The sequence below is a fragment of the Sinohyriopsis cumingii genome, chromosome 17 (assembly GCF_028554795.1).
Source record: "Sinohyriopsis cumingii isolate HCF-2022 chromosome 17, ASM2855479v2, whole genome shotgun sequence".
NCBI lineage: Eukaryota > Metazoa > Mollusca > Bivalvia > Unionida > Unionidae > Sinohyriopsis > Sinohyriopsis cumingii.
In genome coordinates, this window is record NC_142977.1 from 12,392,066 (window position 1) to 12,414,099 (window position 22,034).

A 22,034-nucleotide genomic window follows, 5' to 3' on the forward strand; every position below is an offset into this window, starting at 1 on the left:
GACAGCATTAAAAGTTAATAATGTAAAACTTATCGCTTATTACGTACTATACGTGAGAATTGTCTATACTCCTTAACAGCTATAGTAGCTGTCCGCATATCATACATATAAAGAGATCACGTGACGGTGCTTGTGATTTACCGTATTACTTATCCCGCCGTACTATATCTGAGCAGAGAGCGGTTTGTAGCTGCAAGTGTGTAAACTGTCGAGGATACAGGAATGAATATTCGATTTGATGGCAAGAGGGCATTGGTGACTGGAGCCGGTAGAGGTATTTATATAATGGCAGGCGGCATTTGTAATTGGGGACCGTAGGGGTATTTAAATTATTGGTAATCGTAGGCCGGTAGAGGTATTTATATAAAGTCAGCATTTTTATGATGGCTAGAAGAGAACGGGGTGGGGTGGGGTGGGGAAGAACGGTAGAACTATTAATGAAATACTTGTTTCTCTTTGTTAGGAAAATTGTGATGTTTCATTTTTGCTATCAAATACCACATGTATTGTACATTTAGTCTGGACGGCTGTGACCGTATTTCCACAGTATCTCAACATGAATGCACGCTTGAGTGCAGTTACTGTGCTCGCTCTAGTGACCAATTACAGTGCTTGCTCTAGTGTGCAGTTAAACTAAGTTATGTCAGACTTTAAAAAAATGTGAAATCTGATTTACACGTATTATTTCGGACATATAGTATTTTCTGCACTCCAGTATTGAGTATTATTTTACCATAGAAATATGCATTGCACGATGCAAAAGCTGTCGAATGAATAGAAACGTTATTTTGCCAGACACACTTTGTTCTTTTACCCCTCCAGAGCCTCTCTAAAAATTTGCCAGTTTCGCAGTGTTTAAAATCATGAGTGCATTTTACATATTGCATAGCATATGCGGCTATAACGAATTTAGAGAGAGAGGCCCTTGTGGGAAAATAGAACGTGGAATGATATTGAGTTGCTATTAAACAAATTCTGTTTTCTTTTTATTCAAAAATATTAACAATGAACATTTAATATTTGCATTTTCTTGAGAAGGGATGATTGATGTCTAAATGGATATCTGCTTCGTGTCTAATTGATAATTTATAAATGGGGGCTGCAGCAGGCTTGATGGTTCCGGTTCCGGTAGATAAATGAACCGTTGGTTCACTCAGGGGTCAACTTTAATGCCGCAATCACCGACCTAGTATAAAAAATCATACAAAATAAAATGCACAAGTGAGGTCAAAAAGGGCCATATTTTTGGATAGGCTAATGTGCTCGATTTTCATTCCATCTTTATGCATGCGTGTGAAACATGGAAGCTCACATCAGGTTTACAAAGAAGGTTTTAAACATTCGAAATGAGATGCTACCGCAATATCTTGGGCATCACGTACATGACCATGTAACCAACGAAGAAGTCTACAGCAGGATCCAACGAGCCACAAGATTCTATGAAGACCTCTTGACCACTGTAAAAAAAAAAAACAAACGCAAACTGAAGTGGTACGGTCATGTCTCAAGATCATCTGGGCTGGCAAAAACAGTCTTGCAAGGCACATTGCGATGGTGCAGAAGAAGAGGCAGACAGAAAAAGAGGTGGAAAGAAAACATTAAGAAGTGGACAGGCATGGGATTTGGAGAGTACCAAAGGGCAGTGGAGAACAGGGAAAGATGGCGAGAATTGGCTGTAAAGTCAGTTGTGGTGCCCCAACGACCTCATGGATTACGGATTTGATGATATGATGATGATGACGATGATGATGATGATGATGATGATGATGACGATGATGATGATGATGGTGACCTGCCCCAAACCCATGTGTTTACATCTATGGGTGTCTAGTTCTTCCTAATCGACTATTGGTATTTCACTATGAACACACTGCAGAGTAACTACGGAAGGTGTCATTGCCTGACATCAGTTTGAAGAACAACACAAGCCCGAAATACCTAGTTTACATATATATATACATCCATATCTTTCATTAGTAAACAATAATAGCTGAAACAGTCACACCATAGCCTTAAGTTAAGAAATTTGCCAGAGGCCAATTTACGAAACCGGTCCCTGCCACCTGAGGTCTTATGTTTCATCTTGTCTAACAAGTGTCTAATTTCGTCATCTTGGAATTTCTCAAAATTAATCTTATAAAATCTTGGGAATATATTGCAAAATTTTATTGGTGGCAAATATGTAGGTTTAAAACAAAACTATCTGGCTGGAAGGAATTTCTTTGCTCAAAGATGTAAAAGGATAAAAACTGAGTCTGTCATCTGCTCGAATGAGTCAGAAAGCGGTCTTTGATTGGTCGGATTAAACACTGTGGACGCACATAGGCAGTCATTTTATATTCCTAATCCCGTGATACCAAACAATAACACAATAATCAGACGCATTTCTTTACCTTACAACTCATACAACGTACGCAAATATTCAAATATTCATGCTCAGATGTATGCATACGTAACTAATCTTACAATCTTCATGTTTCCAAATTCACAATTCAAGCATATGTAAATTCTAACATAGTGCATTAGGTGGCACTATAAAGTTTCGTATTTTGCATAGGAGTAGAATTTTAAATAAAGCGAATTTCCCCAACTTTCCTCACTGGTTATACTGGCTATTTAAATAGGGCACTGTAATATACTGAGTATAGTTCAAAGAACTTTTAATTCCCTTTATTTTGGTGTATGATTGTTGCGTGTAATATGGGTTATAAAGTATACAGCTTGGCCTTACTCCAGAGATGCACCTTTCAAAAAAGTGCTAGCTCCATTTGGTCATTTTCACTTCCTGAACTTTAGAGGTAAATTGTATTAAAAAAACGAGTCGATAACCTTTTTCCATTTCATGTATTTGGTAATTCATTCGTTGCACTTTCAGAAGTTGGTATTGTCTAGTATGGCAAATTTCATTTTCTTATTTTAATAGCTGCTACGGATAATGTACTTTAGACTAATACAGGCTGATTTTTTTAGCATAAGGGACCCGTCATTTTAGCTAGCAGTGTGCTTTCATCATGTACAATTTCTAAAAGTACAATATCCAAAGAAATGTCAGCCACATTACCATAAAGCACCATAGATGTATGTCAGCATTTTCTTTACTGTGCATGTTTAAAATACAAACAACTTCACTTTACATACGACACTCTCTTAAAAGTACATAATAACTGGTGGGAGCACCCATTAATAAATGAATCTTACTACGAAGTAACCTAATAGCGAATTACAAAATTAATACTGACCGCTAGCTAAAAATTTACTTAATTCCGCCTTGCGTCTAATAGTTCTCTACGTAAGGTTCAAGCGCATTTCTCAAATACGCATGTAAATACAACACTACAAAGTTAATTCTATATACTGAACGATCCTAGTAATTAAGTGTACATACTACACATAATTACAATTATGATGCCGTAATATATTCTGCAAAATCGAGTAAATAACGTCCTGACCTTTTCGAATATTTGTCTTTCCTTAGGATCTACCTCTAAGTTCTGCCGCCCGATCACGAGTGTCTTCTTCATCTGAGTAAACCCTATTGATCTGCAGTCCTTCCAAGGGAATACTGACTTACTCTTAAGACTTCGAAATGTATCATTCGGGTCTGAATTTTAATCACGTCCCCTATCTCAGTGTTTGATTGCAAATCAATGTGGACCGATCCAGTTAAACTTAGCGGACAGTGTCCCTCTCGCTGTCTGTCAACGTGGGGACGGATAAGAACACGCCCCGTTTACCCCGTGGATTTACCTTTTGATCTTTGAACAAATATTTAACATATAGGTGTGATAACGGCAAGCCTTCGTTAAGTGATGCCACCAGTCGCCTTTAGCGACGCAGGTTCCGGTCTCTGGCAAGTCATGGTAAACCTGCATGAGTTCAACACTAACCCTGCGTCAATATTTAGAGATCAAAACACAAGGCCGCGGTAACATTCACAAGACAGGTAGATTATAGCTTATACATGACTTTATAGCTGGGGCTTAGCAAACGTGACAGACTTTACATGGTAATTGATTTTGCTTGCGAGGACTACATAGAAAACGTTTTCGTACTTACAGATAGGTATAAATAGTTAATCAGCCACACCCTGAATAAGCAGTTTATTGTTTTATTGTTCAAAATGTCACCTAAAATTGAGAAAGTCTGAATTACCCACCTGAGTATGTTGATATGTAAAGTTGAGGTTACTCCTTTTTTAACAGAGCGGTGAATACATGAGCAGTATGTGTGAATACATGAATAATATGGTGTGAATACATTTTTACATGTGTTTTCATGTACATGTACAGGGGTTGTGTCAAATAATTTAGACATGTTCCTGTTATCATTTTCTAATGAAATTTATAACCTACAACCATTGTTTGTTTATGTGGCTGCTGAGTAAATATTTTTATTTGGTTGTAATTGCAATACAGTAAACTAGGTACTTGTATACGTTATGTTATTTATAAGGTACAGTTTATGCACTGATCATTTGAAGTCATATGGTCACAATATATAGTGTAATAAGATAGGAATATACGAATATATAAAAATTCCTCATTTCAGACAGCATGGTCCATACCTCTAAAGTAAAATATAAAAATTATTATAAAGATAAAAGATCATCGGTGTCTTACGTACAAAAACAAAGACATGACACATCGGTGTCTTATGTACAAATACAAAGATATGACACATCGTTGTCTTACGTACAAATACAAAGACATGACACATCGTTGTCTTACGTACAAATACAAAGACATGACACATCGGTGTCTTACGTACAAATACAAAGACATGACACATCGGTGTCTTACGTACAAATACAAAGACATGACACATCGGTGTCTTACATACAAATAAAAAGACATGGAAACAGCACAGTAGGCAAGTCATTGTTACAAACAAATTCACGGAAGACATTTAAATTGTAATTATTTCCATATGTCTATAATCTTAAAATTTTAACCAGCATCATTTCCACATAGATTTGCAGATAAAATGCTTACTATTTGCTATTCTTGCCATCATTGAAACCACACGTTCTCTTTAGATAATCAAAACTAAATACATTATTGCTGCTTATCAATATGACAGAGGTTGAACGGCTTAATGGAAAGCACGACAGAGGTTGGACGGCTAAATGGAAAACAAAGACTATTGCTATAACCAATAACTAATTTTCTTTTTACACATTCAAACAAGCGTGTCCACATAGGTACTTGATATATTGTACAGCAATAAGATCACCATTGAACATATTGGAATTTAAACAATATTTAATGTCTCATCATATCTTCATCATCGGACTTATTGGATTTCAAAATATATATACAAGCGCATCGCATTTCGTGCATGGATGTATAGTTCTTTGACAACGTCGTTCCGTCCTGTTATATCATCTAGTATTGGGCAGAGCTGGATAAAGTTGCCTTTATATCATACTGCTTTATTCGTGATCATTGCAAATCGCTACTCAATACGGGATCTCTTTCTTGTTGAATACAAATACAGATATCTGAGTATAATTTAGTTTTTATTGGCACAGATGCCTGTTCAAATGATGTATTTCGTATTGAAGATTTCACATGAGGATGAATCAAGAAGGGGTAGTAGGCCATTAAAATCGGACTATGGTCAGGCTCTACAATGGCATGCATTAGTATCATATCACTTATAGCGGAATGAGAAGATTGTGTAGAGCAGTGATGCACAATCTTTGTTTTTGATTTGACTCTAAATTGGCCATTAACAGCATCTCAGTCAACTTTTCAGCATTCATAAAGCACTTGATGACCCTAGACAAAACTAATGATGACCACCCTGTGTCCTAATTTGGGTCACGTCATGAGGTCAGGAACCGCTGTTGTATCGATAAAATGAGCCATACAAAAAACTATTATTCGAGTTACTGAGAAAAGTAGAAATTGTCTATCAGGCTTCTGTGCGTTTTACGTCCGTAATTACAACCATATTTCTAAACGAAATTGGCGAAGTTCATCTATAAAGTGTATTAGCATTACAGTCTCCTATTGCACAAACATTTGGTGCAATAGCACTTTCAAGAATTGAATAAATGTCATCTAAGTAATCGAAAAATTTCTACCAAAAGTTAGAATAAATCACAAGAACGTAAACGTTCGAACATTTCTAGTCATAGAACTCACTTTATAGACAGAATGACTAAGAAGGACAACTCAGGTTTGAATATGGAGAACAGGCGACACCGTGGTAAATGATATATACTCAAAAGTCTTTTTTTTAACTATGTCTAATTCTATGATTGACACTTATCAATCAGATTATAATCTGTGTCTTGCATACTTACCAATCAGACTATAATCTATGTCTACTTCCATGAGAAACACTTACCAATCGAATTATTACATATGTCTATTTCCATGATAGACACTTACCAATCTCATCATAATATATGTCTCTTTCTATGACGGACACTTACCAATCTGATTATAATCTATGTCTATTTCTATGATGGACACTTACCAATCTGATTATTATATATGTCTACTTCTATGATGCACACTTACCAATCAGATTATAATCTGTTTCTATTTCTATGATGGACACTTACCAATCTGATTGCTATCTATGTCTATTTATATGATGGACACTTACCAATTTGATTATGATCTATGTCTATTTCTATGATGGACACTTACCAATCTGAGTATTTTCTATTTCTATTTATATGATGGACACTTACCAATCTGATTATAATCTATATCTGTTTATATGATGGACACTTACCAATTTGATTATGATCTATGTCTATTTCTATGATGGACACTTACCAATCTGAGTATTTTCTATTTCTATTTCTATGATGCACACTTACCAATCTGATTATGATATGTCTATTTCTATGATGGACACTTACCAATCTGATTATAATATATCTATTTATATGATGGACACTTACCCATCTGATTATAATCCATGTATATTTCTATGATGGACACTTACCAATCTGATTATAATCTATGTCTATTTATATGATGGACACTTACCAATCTGATTATTATATATGTCTACTTCTATGATGCACACTTACCAATCTGATTATTATCTATGTCTATTTCTATGATGGACACTTACCAATCTGATTATTATCTATGTCTATTTCTATGATGCACACTTACCAATCTGATTATTATCTATGTCTATTTCTATGATGCACACTTACCAATCTGATTATTATCTATGTCTATTTCTATGATGAACACTTACCTATCTGATTATGATATATGTCTATTTCTATGATAGACACTTACCAATTTGATTATAATCTATGTCTATTTCTATGATGCACACGTAGTAATCTGATTATTATCTATGTCTACTTCTATGATGGACACTTACCAATCTGACTATAATATGTCTATTTCTATGATGGACACTTACCAATCTGATTATAATATATCTATTTATATGATGGACACTTACCCATCTGATTATAATCCATGTCTATTTTTATGATGGACACTTACCAATCTGATTATAATCTATGTCTGTTTCTATGATGGACACTTACCAATCTGATTATTATCTATGTCTGTTTCTATGATGGACACTTACCAATCTGATTATTATCTATGTTTATTTCTATGATGGACACTTACCAATCTGATTATTATCTATGTCTATTTCTATGATGGACACTTACCAATCTGATTATTATCTATGTCTATTTCTATGATGGACACTTACCAATCTGATTATTATCTATGTCTATTTCTATGATGCACACTTGCCAATCTGGTTATTATCTATGTCTATTTCTATGATGGACACTTACCAATCTGATTATTATCTATGTCTATTTCTATGGTGCACACTTACCAATCTGATTATTATCTATGTCTGTTTCTATGATGCACACTTACCAATCTGATTATTATCTATGTCTATTTCTATGATGCACACTTACCAATCTGATTATTATCTATGTCTATTTCTATGATGCACACTTACCAATCTGATTATTATCTATGTCTATTTCTATGATGCACACTTACCAATCTGATTATTATCTATGTCTATTTCTATGATGGACACTTACCAATCTGATTATTATCTATGTCTATTTCTATGCTGGACACTTACCAATCTGGTTATTATCTATGTCTATTTCTATGCTGGACACTTACCAATCTGATTATAATCTATGTCTATTTCTATGCTGGACACTTACCAATCTGATTATTATCTATGTCTATTTCTATGCTGGACACTTACCAATCTGATTATTATCTATGTCTGTTTCTATGATGCACACTTACCAATCTGATTATTATCTATGTCTGTTTCTATGATGGACACTTACCAATCTGATTATTATCTATGTCTGTTTCTATGATGGACACTTACCAATCTGATTATTATCTATGTCTGTTTCTATGATGGACACTTACCAATCTGATTATTATCTATGTCTGTTTCTATGATGGACACTTACCAATCTGATTATTATCTATGTCTGTTTCTATGATGGACACTTACCAATCTGATTATTATCTATGTCTGTTTCTATGATGCACACTTACCAATCTGGTTATTATCTATGTCTGTTTCTATGATGGACACTTACCAATCTGATTATTATCTATGTCTATTTCTATGATGGACACTTACCAATCTGATTATTATCTATGTCTATTTCTATGATGGACACTTACCAATCTGATTATTATCTATGTCTATTTCTATGATGGACACTTACCAATCTGATTATTATCTATGTCTATTTCTATGATGGACACTTACCAATCTGGTTATTATCTATGTCTATTTCTATGATGGACACTTACCAATCTGGTTATTATCTATGTCTATTTCTATGATGGACACTTACCAATCTGATTATTATCTATGTCTATTTCTATGATGGACACTTACCAATCTGATTATTATCTATGTCTATTTCTATGATGGACACTTACCAATCTGATTATTATCTATGTCTATTTCTATGATGGACACTTACCAATCTGATTATTATCTATGTCTATTTCTATGATGGACACTTACCAATCTGATTATTATCTATGTCTATTTCTATGATGGACACTTACCAATCTGATTATTATCTATGTCTATTTCTATGATGGACACTTACCAATCTGATTATTATCTATGTCTATTTCTATGATGCACACTTACCAATCTGATTATTATCTATGTCTATTTCTATGATGGACACTTACCAATCTGATTATTATCTATGTCTATTTCTATGATGCACACTTACCAATCTGATTATTATCTATGTCTATTTCTATGATGCACACTTACCAATCTGATTATTATCTATGTCTATTTCTATGATGGACACTTACCAATCTGATTATAATCGACGTCTACTTATCAAGCAGTAGATTTCCGTCTAAGATCTCGATTTATTTAGATTCAGTAAAACCGGATGACTAAATACCTGACTTGCGAACTCCTAAGACGGCGGATACATCAAAGTATTTAGTTGCAGTCTAGCTTTCATTATATTTCGGAATAAAACATGATCTCGAGAGAATGGATTCTCCAAAATTTGGACATTCCGCAACATGAATATTGCTTGAATTAAAGGATTTTCACATGGTTTAATTTTTTCTATGTTTGCTAATATTCCATAATTTCATGTACTAGATATGTCTATTTTTGGAGGTTTTCAGCTTGAATTAGAATTTGATTTGTTTTCAAACTGAGAATACTGGACCACATTCAGTGTCATACTTTGTGCTTCCAAAATATTTTAGCACTGACAAAGTACCGAAATCTGCTGGAGTTCAGTTTGAACACTGGCAGGTTATAAGAGTGCAACTGTCATTATGGCGGGCAAATTGGTCCAAATATTTATCCCAGTCCATCATTGTATAGGATACAGACAGTATTCTATTGAATAATCACCGTACATTATAGGGATAGGCCGTGGGATCATCAAAAAACTGGCAGAATGCGGGGCAGAGTGCGTGGCACTGAGCAAGACGCCGGAAAATCTGGAGAGCCTGAAAAATGAGGTAGGAAGAAGGGGGTTGAGGTTGGGTGAGTGTACCGTATATATCCTATATTTATCCATATCTCAGAGGTAAACATAACTTGCTCTGTGTTCGCTGTTTAGGGTCAACTATAGAGATCAGAGTTTAATCATAACTTTTAATATTCCATACTTGGAAGACTAATTATATTGCATAGTTTAAGTTTTGTTAAGGTTAAAAACATTACACTTACTAAATTTATAGAATGCGTTACCTCCCCTTGATATTTGCGTGGTAGTAACACGAAAGGGGGAAAATATCTTGCCAACGTAGTAGGTATACTAGCGTAAGACCGTTGTGAAAAATACAGAGTGATATGGTTCACATTTAAGAAAGTAAAACCAGCAATACAACAAGCTCATGATGATATTTCCTGCCTAAATACAGTTTCAACGCTTGATCGGTATTTCAGTGGCCCGGGTGGCCGAGTAATCGAAGGCGCTCGATTACATAAATGATTGTCACGCCTGACCTATGTCTGCTTTTATTCTATGATCAGCTCGGCCTACGTGGGTATGTAAGAAAGCTTGCCAGTGGCTTATCTTGGGTTATGGGCTCTCTCTGAACCTTCCCATACCCTTCTCTCACCCAATATATTGGCCACCATGCCACCATGCAAAGCCAATCATGTACTGAAAAGTGGTGTGGAACCCCTATTATATTTCAATCACCAAAATTGATAATTGAATGAATCCCTGTTTTTATTACATCTTTAAAATCAAAGAAGGACACCAACCTATATGTTATGCTTTACTGACATGGATTAATTATCTGTGTTGTCATGCTAATTTATTGTTGCTATGTGCATTCTTATAATCCTACCCAGAAAACTCTTCAGACCCATGCAATTGACAGCAGGAATTCATACATTTATTCAATAGTAAAATCAACATATTAATGGCTATATATTTTATATTGTAATATGTTACCTTCAACAGGTTAGGTGTGTGTGTGTGTGTGTGTGTGTGTGTGATTAGGATTTTTAACGTGGCTTTAACAATTTTCCAGTCATATCGCTACGATGTCTGCAGTGTGACAGTTTATAGTGACGTCTCGCACTGAGGCATCATGCTGCAGACATGTAGCACGTTATCCTGACACCTGGCCAACCAGTCCTAACACTAACCTCTTAATGCTGAGCGTCTAACGAGGCAGCTGTTAGTACCATGTTTGTAAGTCTTTGATATGACTCAGCAGGGGTTCGAACCCACAACCTACCGCGTCCGAGGCGGATGCTCTAACCACTAGGCCACCGGAGCGGTACAGGTTAAGTATGCATTTTTCATCTGAATGAGAAACGAAGTTATGTAAGTCGATCTTATTGATGTATGTATTCCATGTCATGCCTCACCTGTAGTGTTTAATCAAGGTAGTAATCAATTTATGAACCATGCTAGTTGTCACTGGAGAGTTAACGACATTCATCCAGTAAGATACATCTTCTGGGCTGGACAATGAAACAGATTCTGAGACCAATGCTTTTTTAAAACAAAATTAAAATTTAAAGCAACAATATTTTGATCACATCATTGCCTCTAAATTGATAAGATATGAAACAATGTTCTTGCTTAATTGCATGTCTTTCATACCCTGTCACATTAGATAGGTATGTAGTGTCATAATATGTCAGTCCAATATTAGCCGTATAGTGTCAATCAAAAGGTATTTAGTGTCAATCAAAAGGTATATAGTGTCAATCAAAAGGTATATAGTGTCAATCAAAAGGTATTTAGTGTCGATCAAAAGGTACATAGTGTCAATCAAAAGGTATAATCTGAATTTTAAAAATGATAAAGAGTTCCATTGTATGATCAAGTCTCTACTAGGTGAAGGAGCCAGATCGCTGTAAACTGAATTTAATTTCCACACGATGCTGTTTAAAAAGAAAAATATGTTTACAGTGCCCCATAACTTTGGCGACGGAGAATGATATCACTCTGACCGAAGAGAATTATGATCAGTAAATATATTCATCCATCCATCCATCCATCCATACATACATACATAATACATACATACATACTTACGTACATGCATACAGACAGCTATACAGAAATCCGTTTAATTGCAAATCTTGCTTTGAAATAACGTTATATGACCGTAACGAATATAGGTGCCTGGTATCCAGACAGTCATGGTGGATCTTGCTGACTGGACAGCCACAAGACATGCACTGGAAAACGTCGGAAAGATCGACCTATTGGTGAATAATGCCGGAATCCTTATCATGTCTCCTTTCCTAGAAACTGCAAAAGACGACCTTGACAAGTAATAATTATTCCTGTCTGTTATTCTTTTATTCTGACTTTCTCTGTTATAAATCCCCTTCTGCTAGTCTATTTTCCCATCATTCTGTTTTGCCTGTACATGCATATTCAGTCCATCTGTATTACTCGTACGTTTTCTTTTCATTACGTAACAATGATCAGAGTTAAATAGAAAAATAGTTTCTTTGTTGACGTTTTATTGTTTTTTCATGTCGATTTATATACGTTTATCAAGCAGGAGAACGCAATGGAATACCCTTGCTTTTTCTTCAGAGAATCTGTTTTTGTTTTTGTCAGGCATTTCATAGTTTACTTGAAAGAACGCGACAATCAACGTAGTCTCCGATTTATGGCTTTTTTAAATAAAGATTTTACTGATTAAGGTGAGTTGATCTTTTGAAGGTATTTAGTAATTTGTTATAGGATTAATTCTTGGCATTAGACGTATGGGTCATATTTCGCTGTGCGTTGCGTGAAACATTGCCTCGAAAAGGCTCATTAATACGCCATACAATTATGGAACAGGAAAAACATGCAAGTGTCAAGTGTGCAATTAAAGTTTCTTGACGTGTGTCATTACGTGATTCGAGAAGAAAATATTTGTAATCTTTGGACATTTAAGAACTTCCGGCCTGTCTTGAGGTCCATATATATATATATATATATATATATATATATATATATATATATATATATATATATATATATATATATATATATATATATATATATATATATATATATTTATATATATATATATATATATATTCAAGTGTAATCACTGGTTTTTAATCTCTTCCAGAGTTCTTGATGTCAATTTCAAGGCTATCTTCAACGTTTCACAGGTAATATATACATGTTCTCCGAGGTATTCATTCATAATTTTTCTAAATTGTCATTGATTTTTGGGAAGGTGTTGCTGTATAAAAGAATTTGTTTTAAAAAATATATTCTATATGCGTTAGTAGTTGACCTCCTTTACAACATGATTTAATCTAAATTCTATTTTTCTTTAGCAAAATGAAGAGCTGAAATCATATAGCAGCACCCCTATAATAGCTTAAACAGCATTTGGATTTACTTTCTGAAGATTATGAATACTGATTAAATCTTTAAAAACACAACATTATGCAAATATTTACATTAAATTTCTTGTTGACTGCCCGTATTTCCAGAGTTGGATGATACCAATATGGTTTTCGGAAAGAGAAGAGTAACTACATGCAAATGGCAAACTAATCCCTATCAATCACAAACTAATTAATACATGTAGGGAACACATGTAAGAGAGCTAACCATAACTTACACGTTTTCGCACTGGCAACTAAACAAGGAACTTTCAGTCTACATTGTCAGACAATGGTTATTGGGACCTAACAGTTTATTTGTGTGACTCATTCCAACTTATATCATGCAGTCATGGATGGTTGCTATCCATCAACTTCTCTTTAATGTTGTAGATTGTGGCCCGAGGCATGGTGGAAAGAGGAAATGGAGGTGCTATTGTCAACGTGTCCAGTGTTGCTTCCAGGGTAGCCGTTAAGAACATGGCGTCTTATTGCTCTTCCAAAGGAGCCATCGACAGTTTGACTCAAGTTATGGCTACTGAGCTAGGGCCACAAAAGGTCATCATTTATTAATTATTTTAAAAAAATTGTATTATTTATAGTTTTACCGGAATATTTTCTAAGAAGGGCGAGCTTCATTGCTTATATTTGTGAAGTTATTTGTACACATTTTTGTTCAATTAATTAATTTCTTTGTTACTCAGTTTTCGAGTTAAGTTTCTTTCTTATGTTTTTGCTTCTTCAATTCTTCGTTGCTGAAACTTTTGTCTTTCTTTCTTTTTATTTCCACACCATATCAGTGGATAGTTATTAGAACGTTGACTTGATTTTATTTCGCTGTTTTTGAACATAAGTTTCGTGTCTCATTCAATACTGATAGCCAGGATACAATTTCGTCAAAAGTATCAGATAATGCTACACTAGAAATTATTTTTTCGGTTCCAGTTTAATTAAAGAAAATACTTCAGACAATATAATGGACGTAATTAAATACAATACATACAATACATCAGACCATATACATGTATTAATTGAATTGGTCAGAATACGTACGGGGCCCCGAGTGGCCGAGTGGTCTAAAGCGCTCTCCGTTACGGATCACTGCCATCTCACCTCTGCCTGCGTGGGTTCGAGTCTAGGATTCGGCCAATGTGGGTATGTGAGAAAACTTGCCAGTAGCTTCTCGTGGGTCGGTGGTTCTTTCAGGGGTTTTCCCGGGTTCTTCCTCCACCATTGGTACTGGCCGCCATGCATAGCCTATCGTGTGCTGAGAAATGGCGTTAAACCCCACAACAACAACAACAGAATACGTACATGACTTAATTAAATACAACACGTCAGACTACATAAATGACATAAATAAACACGATGTCAGATAACATAAATCAGATAATGAAATACAATACGTCAACTGCACAAATAACATAATTGAATAGAATACTTTGGACCACATAAATGACAATTGAATACAATTCGTCAGACCACATAAATGATGATTGAATACAATTCGTCAGACTACATAAATGACAATTGAATACAATTCATCAGACCACAGAAATGATGATTTAATACAATTCGTCAGACTACATAAATGACAATTGAATACAATTCCTCAGACCACATAAATGATGATTGAATACAGTTCGTCAGACTACATAAATGACAATTGAATACAATTCGTCAGACTACATACATGATGATTGAATACAATTCGTCAGACCACATAAATGACAATTGAATACAATTCGTCAGACCACATAAATGACAATTGAATACAATTCGTCAGACCACATAAATGACGATTGAACACAATTCGTCAGACCACATGAATAACTAGTACACACGTCACACCACATAATTGTATACAAATAAAATAATTACAATACTTCATACCATATTAAGGACAATTCAACACAATAAATCAAACCATATAAATGACATAAATAAGCATAACAACCTAGACGGAAAACTACTTTGTACATTAAAGCGAATGGGAGTTGAAATATATTTTCACTGTCAAAACACTGCAATAAGGCAATGTATTGGAAATGTATGCTAACCATCAAAGAAAACGCAAATTGATGAATCTAAATATATATTAAAAAACAGTTTTCAAACCCTTAGAATAGAAACGCATGTATTATACATAAATTATACATATTAAGAAATATCTATAGACAAAGCCATAAAAGCAAATACAACCCCTCCCTAAAAAACCCCCACCAAAAACAAAAGAAAAAACACAAAAGGGCCGCCATGAGTTGAGATTTGTACAATGGTTTGTGAAATTTAGTAGTAATATGTTGCACTTGAGCTCGTCAAAAGAATGAACATGACGACGGAGGATGATATGGGAGCTTGGCTGGCCTCATATGGGAATGGTAATGTTACAAACATCCTTAGGGTTAACATGATGGGGGCTCCTGGGTGTAGACATATGGACCTAAGCATCTGTTTAAAACATTTTGACTATCTGGCCACATACTGGAAATTTTTAAATAATCTGCATCACTTATTTTAGAGTACTATTCAACACCGACTTGTTCAGTACTATCCAACACTCATTATTTGAGAACTATTAAATACCACCTCGTTTCTTTTATTCTTCAAGACCATGTTTTGATTATTATCCAGAACTCATTCTTTGAGTACTATCGAGCACCAACTTTATATTACTATTCTACACCCCACATACTATTAACTAGTTAACATCTAATTGGTTGAATGTTGTCTGACAAGTATTTGAGCGTTGTCTTATACCACAATTTCTGATTGTGATCAGATATTTAACTCAACCTCTGAAAGATTAATGAAGAGGGAGGATTAGGACAGATCCCTTCATCCCGATATACAACTGAAAATCATTAAATATGAACTTATTTACAAGGTTCACAATGTTATGGAGTAAAACTAGATTTAACATTATTTAGTCAATTTTGATTTTGCCAACGACCCATGCTACATTTATGTGCTAAATAAATTGGAAAGCGATAGTGTTCACAAAAGCCTTTTTTCCTTTTGATCATTATAGGGAAACAATCCTCAAAGCAAGTCAGTACATGTTCATAGAAGAATCCAAGACTTGGGTGATGAAGAAAAAACAAAATAATACTGTCCCACAATAGCGAATCAGAGCCTTGTAATCTCAAGTATGAAACTGAGCTGATGGAACGTTTCTTCTCTTAAACTTGATGATCAAGATGAAGCAATCTGTATGAACACAACCTTTCAACACTTTGGTAATTGAAATAGTAGACGAATGTTCACTAGGTTCCTGGGGGATGAATATCGTGTGCATTTATATTATTGCACAAAAAGGTAGTAACCAATTACTTGTTGAAGATTTGACCTTAGCAAACTCATGCAAAAGAATATACCTGCCGGACTAAATAATGTAAAGATCACTTGACCCATATCCTCGTTACGAAACTATGCTAGTAGAGTGTTTCTGTTCATTTTGGATTGCAGATATCGTATAACTTCAAACGGTTTTGTTTTGCATTTATGATACTTTACAACGCATGAACACAAGTAAGGCTTTATATCCCATATGGTCATTATGTGACATATGGTCCCCATCTCCCACATGGTCCTCATGTCCAACATGGTCCCCATCTCCCACATGGTCCTCATCTTATGTATGATCTCCGTCTCCCATATGGTCCTTATATGTATGGCCCTCATACAAATGTGTAGACTACAAACGTATATACCTCAGTAAAATCCAGTTATTCTACTTAAAAGTTTTACCCCAAAAGATGAAATACAATAAAAGAGGATGAGATCATTTATTTCAAACAAAAAAAGAGGAAAATATGAGTATACAATAAAACTTGAATATAAGTCTGAATACAATAAATGGTCGGCCAAAAGCTAATCATTATCCAAGAACTTACGAACTTACATTTAAAGTAAGAAGTTTAATTACTAATTTCTAAAGGAATCGTATATGCTATGTATATTCAATTTATTTTGTGTGCTTGACATTTGTCCATGACTGAGGATAAAGTTTCGACTCGCACCTGCATTTGTCTTGCTTGTAAGTTGCAAATAGGATATTTACTTCGGCTTGAGCTCGACCTTAGAAGATTCTAGAAAGAAACATGTTTACAGTTTGGGGTAATTTTCATTCAGATTATTCAAGTATTTTTCTGAAAATGTTATATATGTAGTATTATTCAGTCTTCATATATGATTTAAGTCGTACAAGTATTTTTTGCCGTGTTCTGGAGGAAATGCTCATTTAAAATTATTAATTGAATTATAAAGTGCTCAGATATTTTTGGTGAAAACACTGCTTTGAGATTATTGATGACTCATTCAATGATAGCTTGGATTATATTATTGTGATACATCAACACTAATGCTATATCGGCACATTTAAGACTATTGACACATCAACACATACAAGACTAATTCATTCCGCTCGCCATGCAGGACATTACATCGTTACATGCATTAGGCTTGTGATGTATCTTTTAAGATTGTTTGTGGTTTAGTTCACAATATTGTAAGTTCCTTTTAAATTGCACTTTGTATTATCGGAAATAAATTATTTGTTGAATTGTATTACACTTGTTGGTTTTGTTACTTTTGTTGCTTAGTTTAAGTCCATAAGGCCTGCATATGTGTGTACAGCCGACGTCATGTCAAGCGGGTTTCGGCACATGTATGTTGTTCTAAACAGTTTCATCTCTTCAACCATTACAGACTGAAAACAACTTCCACAAGAAATCATACAACTACCCAAGCCATTAACTTAAGCACAGTGCAGTTATTTTGCAAGACGTTTAAAGTCTTTTAATGACTGTAAAAATATAGCTTAGTATATTGGAGGCGGAGTTATGTATTGAATATCTGAATAGTATAAACATGAATATATGAGAGGCGGAGTTATAAATGATATATATGAATAGTTATGTTTTTTTTTATATCTGCATAGTATAGGCATGAATAGGTTGGAGACGGACTTTGGTTTGTAGGTTGATAAAAAGTATAGTCAAGGATAGATTGGAAACGGAGTTATGTTTGGTTATATATGAATATTTTTTGTATATTAGACAGTTGGGTTGTACTATACACAAGATATTCCATTTACATGAGAGAGAGAGAGAGAGAGACTTAGGCAACCTCGAATTAAAATTGTATTTGTTATTTTCGTCTTTAGATTCGTGTCAATTCTGTCCACCCCCATATTGTTCAATCGACAGATATGGCAAATTGGGCCGCCGCCTGTCCTGGGACAGGGGAATATTACCTTTCCAGGATTCCACTCAACAGATTCCCAGGCAAGTATACATTTGATTGTCGCAGAATAAAATTCAAACAAAGTATTATGCATCAACAAAAACAGCTATTTTATTATCATCTATAAAGCGTCATATTGGCTAAATTTTAACTTTTATAATAACTTCGAACTGTATTTATTTTGTTATCGCTTATAAAAAACCTGGATATTTTACGTGATTGCATCTCATCAACATGAACACACTGTAAGTAATCGTTGATTCCAGTGCAAAATAAGTGCCTATAAATATTTCCCACTCAATAAAATCCTTCTTTAAAAAGTATCACTAGTTGAATATTTGTAGCAATAACCCAATTCTGAATTCGGAAAGAGTGTAGCAACTTGGAAACCGACTACTTTGGTTTGCTATGTTGGTTGCTCATTCGTGGAGGTCAGTTGTTGAATAGACGCTAAAACTTTGAGTCGTGAAAGTTCCATCCACCACAGTTATGAGGAGTTATGTGAAGCGTATATATATATATATATATATATATATATATATATATATATATATATATATATATATAGAGAGAGAGAGAGAGAGAGAGAGAGAGAGAGAGAGAGAGAGAGGTCTGCCATTCGTTTTCTCTTGTGTATCTTAATCTTCTCAGTCAAAAGTGAAATACAACAGAATGTTGGAATTGCCATCAATTCTGATGATGGGAAATAATTCCATCTGATTTATCAAGATTCACAATTTTTGTATCCATTTGGTATGGAATAAATAATTAGTTTGAAAGCTTTTGGTAATGTTCTAATGCTCACGCTTCCTGTTTACTAATGAAAACTTGAAACGTGCAAATATGAATACGTAGGACGAAGGAAAGGTGGGAATATAACTGTATCATCTCAAAGTCATGTATATAATGAACATAATACTGTTTTAGTAATTTTGACGTTTCCACAGGGATTATTTTCCGTATAGGACAATAAATATGAATATTTTGTGGTGATTCAATTACAGCCGTTCATTTGTACATCATTTTATCCAGAGAGAGAGAGAGAGAGAGAGAATATTAATGAATGAATCAATGTGTTGTAAGTCACACATACTATCATTTTTATTATTTAGATGTAGAGGATGTTGTCAACGCAGTTGTGTTCCTTTTAAGTGACAAAGCTTCCAGTCTTAACGGCATTGCATTACCGGTAGAAGGAGGCTTCGAAGCAAACTGAGCCTACATTGACTAAACACCAGTAAGGAGACAACATCCATTAGAAACCGAACCAGACCAACTCCAACTGAAATGTAAGGGGACCAAAGCCAGAAGAAATTAAACTTGACCAAAACCAAAAGAAAGAGTCAGATACTAATATACTGCATTGTAGAGTATTTAGGTTAACTGATTCTATAGGACTATTTAGGTTTGTTAAAACGAAAGTAATTTTACAGAGGAAAAGAACGTGTGTTGCAATGAATGTATGTAGACACAAAAAGAATCGATATTCACTGAAATGAAAATTAATAGATACAGATAGTTTTGCATATTCATATTGAACTGGTGTTCATTAGATATAGTCTATTTCCATATTCACATTAAACTGAAGTTCATTGGATACAGTCTGTTTCCATATTTACACTGACTTGAAGTTCATTGGATACAGTCTGTTTCCATATTCACACTGAACTGAAGTTCATTGGATATAGTCTGTTTCCATATTCACACTGAATTCAAGTTCATTGGATATAGTCTGTTTCCATATTCACACTAAATTGGAGTTCATTGGATATAGTCTGTTTCCACATTTACATTGAATTGAAGTTCATTGGATATAGTCTGTTTCCATATTTACATTGAATTGGAGTTCATTGGATATAGTCTGTTTCCACATTTACATTGAATTGAAGTTCATTGGATATAGTCTGTTTCCATATTTACATTGAATTGGAGTTCATTGGATATAGTCTATTTCCATATTCACACTGAATTGGAGTTTATTGTTTATAGTCTGTTTTCATATTCACACTGAATTGAAGTTCATTGGATACAGTCTGTTTCCATATTCACACTGACTTGAAGTTCATTGGATATAGTCTGTTTCAAATTGCAATTGACAGAAATGTATGTAGATCATATTCGCTTATAGTGAATGATATTGAGACATTGAGGATAAAGAAAATTCTTGTTGATTCATTTTTGTAGGGATGGGACTTTAGTGTAACTTGACAGGGTGGAACCTTATAATAATAATAATAATAATAATAAATAATAATAATAATTATGATAATAACTTTCGTTAATGAGGATAACACATTTGGTCATGACTGATCCATCTGCCATGTGGTCCTCAGTTTTTCTAATTGACAATGTTAAAAAGGATGCAAGACCATGCACATAATCAGGTATCGTCACACTCATTCATACATATCGAATAACTATGTGTGACTATACTGGGAAACATGTACACAGATGAACAATATTCTATACATACATTTCAGCATAAGCATGCCTTGAGAATGAATGATACTTAACCCTTTTTCAGCATGAATATTAAACTTGCTGATGTTGAAGTAAAATTGTTTGTTCTTTCTAAAGACATATCCTTAAAATACCTCAAGCGTACACAATGTATGCTTATATTCTATTTTGTAATTATTGAATTCTAGTAGATTGTATCAACTAAGACATTTATTCATAGATCTGTTTTCACTAGATATTAAATGTTTATTTTTCTTTCAAAAAAAGAGCTTGTGCAAAGATGCCATTTTACTTTAGCGTTTGATGCTTGTTGAAAATATAATTGTCAAAACCGATGTACAATTCATGTAAAATAGCAGAGCTTCATTCATCCATTTATCCATCACTCAGTCTTTACACTTGAGCTAAATGCTATGTATACTCATGGGTATGTACCCTCTGGTCATAAGATGTAGATTACCTACGATAAAATCTAATAAGGGATCTATCCCAACGGATTGAATAATATCAGAAACCTGTGCAAATTCAAGTCTTGGCTTTTAAAATGATAATGTCAATAACCTTGTCAGAATCCCAAGAAAGATAAAAACATCTCCAGTCCAAAGTACATTTGCATGTTGAGAACAGATTCAGAAATGCAGATTCTGCAAAAACTCCCAAGAAGGTATCCTAATAAATGTATCTCCAGAAATGTCTCCAAAGAAAAGATAATTGAATAAATTGCTAATTATCTACTTCGCATTAAACGAGATTAGAAATGCAAACCTGGAATTTCGACCAAACGCTGATTTCAGTCTTATTACAGAAACTTCACATCACTTGCTAGATTTAAAAGAAAATGGAACTAGGGAACATTGATAGCTATATATTTTAAGACTCATAAAATTGAGATATTACTTGCGTAAGATTCAGGAATCTCTGTTGTAAGTTTTATAGCACTAGAAATAAGAAAGGGACATTAC

General features: G+C 34.3%; 1 protein-coding gene across 1 annotated transcript; it reads left to right on the top strand.

The window, feature by feature from the left end:
• Window positions 1–130: 130 nt before the first annotated feature.
• On the top strand, window positions 131–21,170 carry LOC149777762 (L-xylulose reductase-like). Its single transcript, XM_089938806.1, has 7 exons — window positions 131–274; window positions 9,916–10,013; window positions 12,145–12,299; window positions 13,101–13,143; window positions 13,759–13,923; window positions 18,533–18,653; window positions 19,725–21,170. Exons 1-7 carry the CDS (start codon window positions 223–225, stop codon window positions 19,826–19,828), a joined length of 738 nt encoding a protein of 245 aa, XP_089794932.1. The 5' UTR covers window positions 131–222; the 3' UTR covers window positions 19,829–21,170.
• The last annotated feature ends 864 nt before the right edge of the window (window positions 21,171–22,034 follow it).

Bases quoted from the DNA above. Each gene is read 5' to 3' on its own strand.
- LOC149777762 (XM_089938806.1), top strand. From the start codon at position 223: ATGAATATTCGATTTGATGGCAAGAGGGCATTGGTGACTGGAGCCGGT. The intron at 13,924-18,532 runs GTCATCATTTAT...TTTCGTCTTTAG, and splicing joins CTGAGCTAGGGCCACAAAAG to ATTCGTGTCAATTCTGTCCA. The intron at 18,654-19,724 runs GCAAGTATACAT...TTTATTATTTAG, and splicing joins TCCACTCAACAGATTCCCAG to ATGTAGAGGATGTTGTCAAC.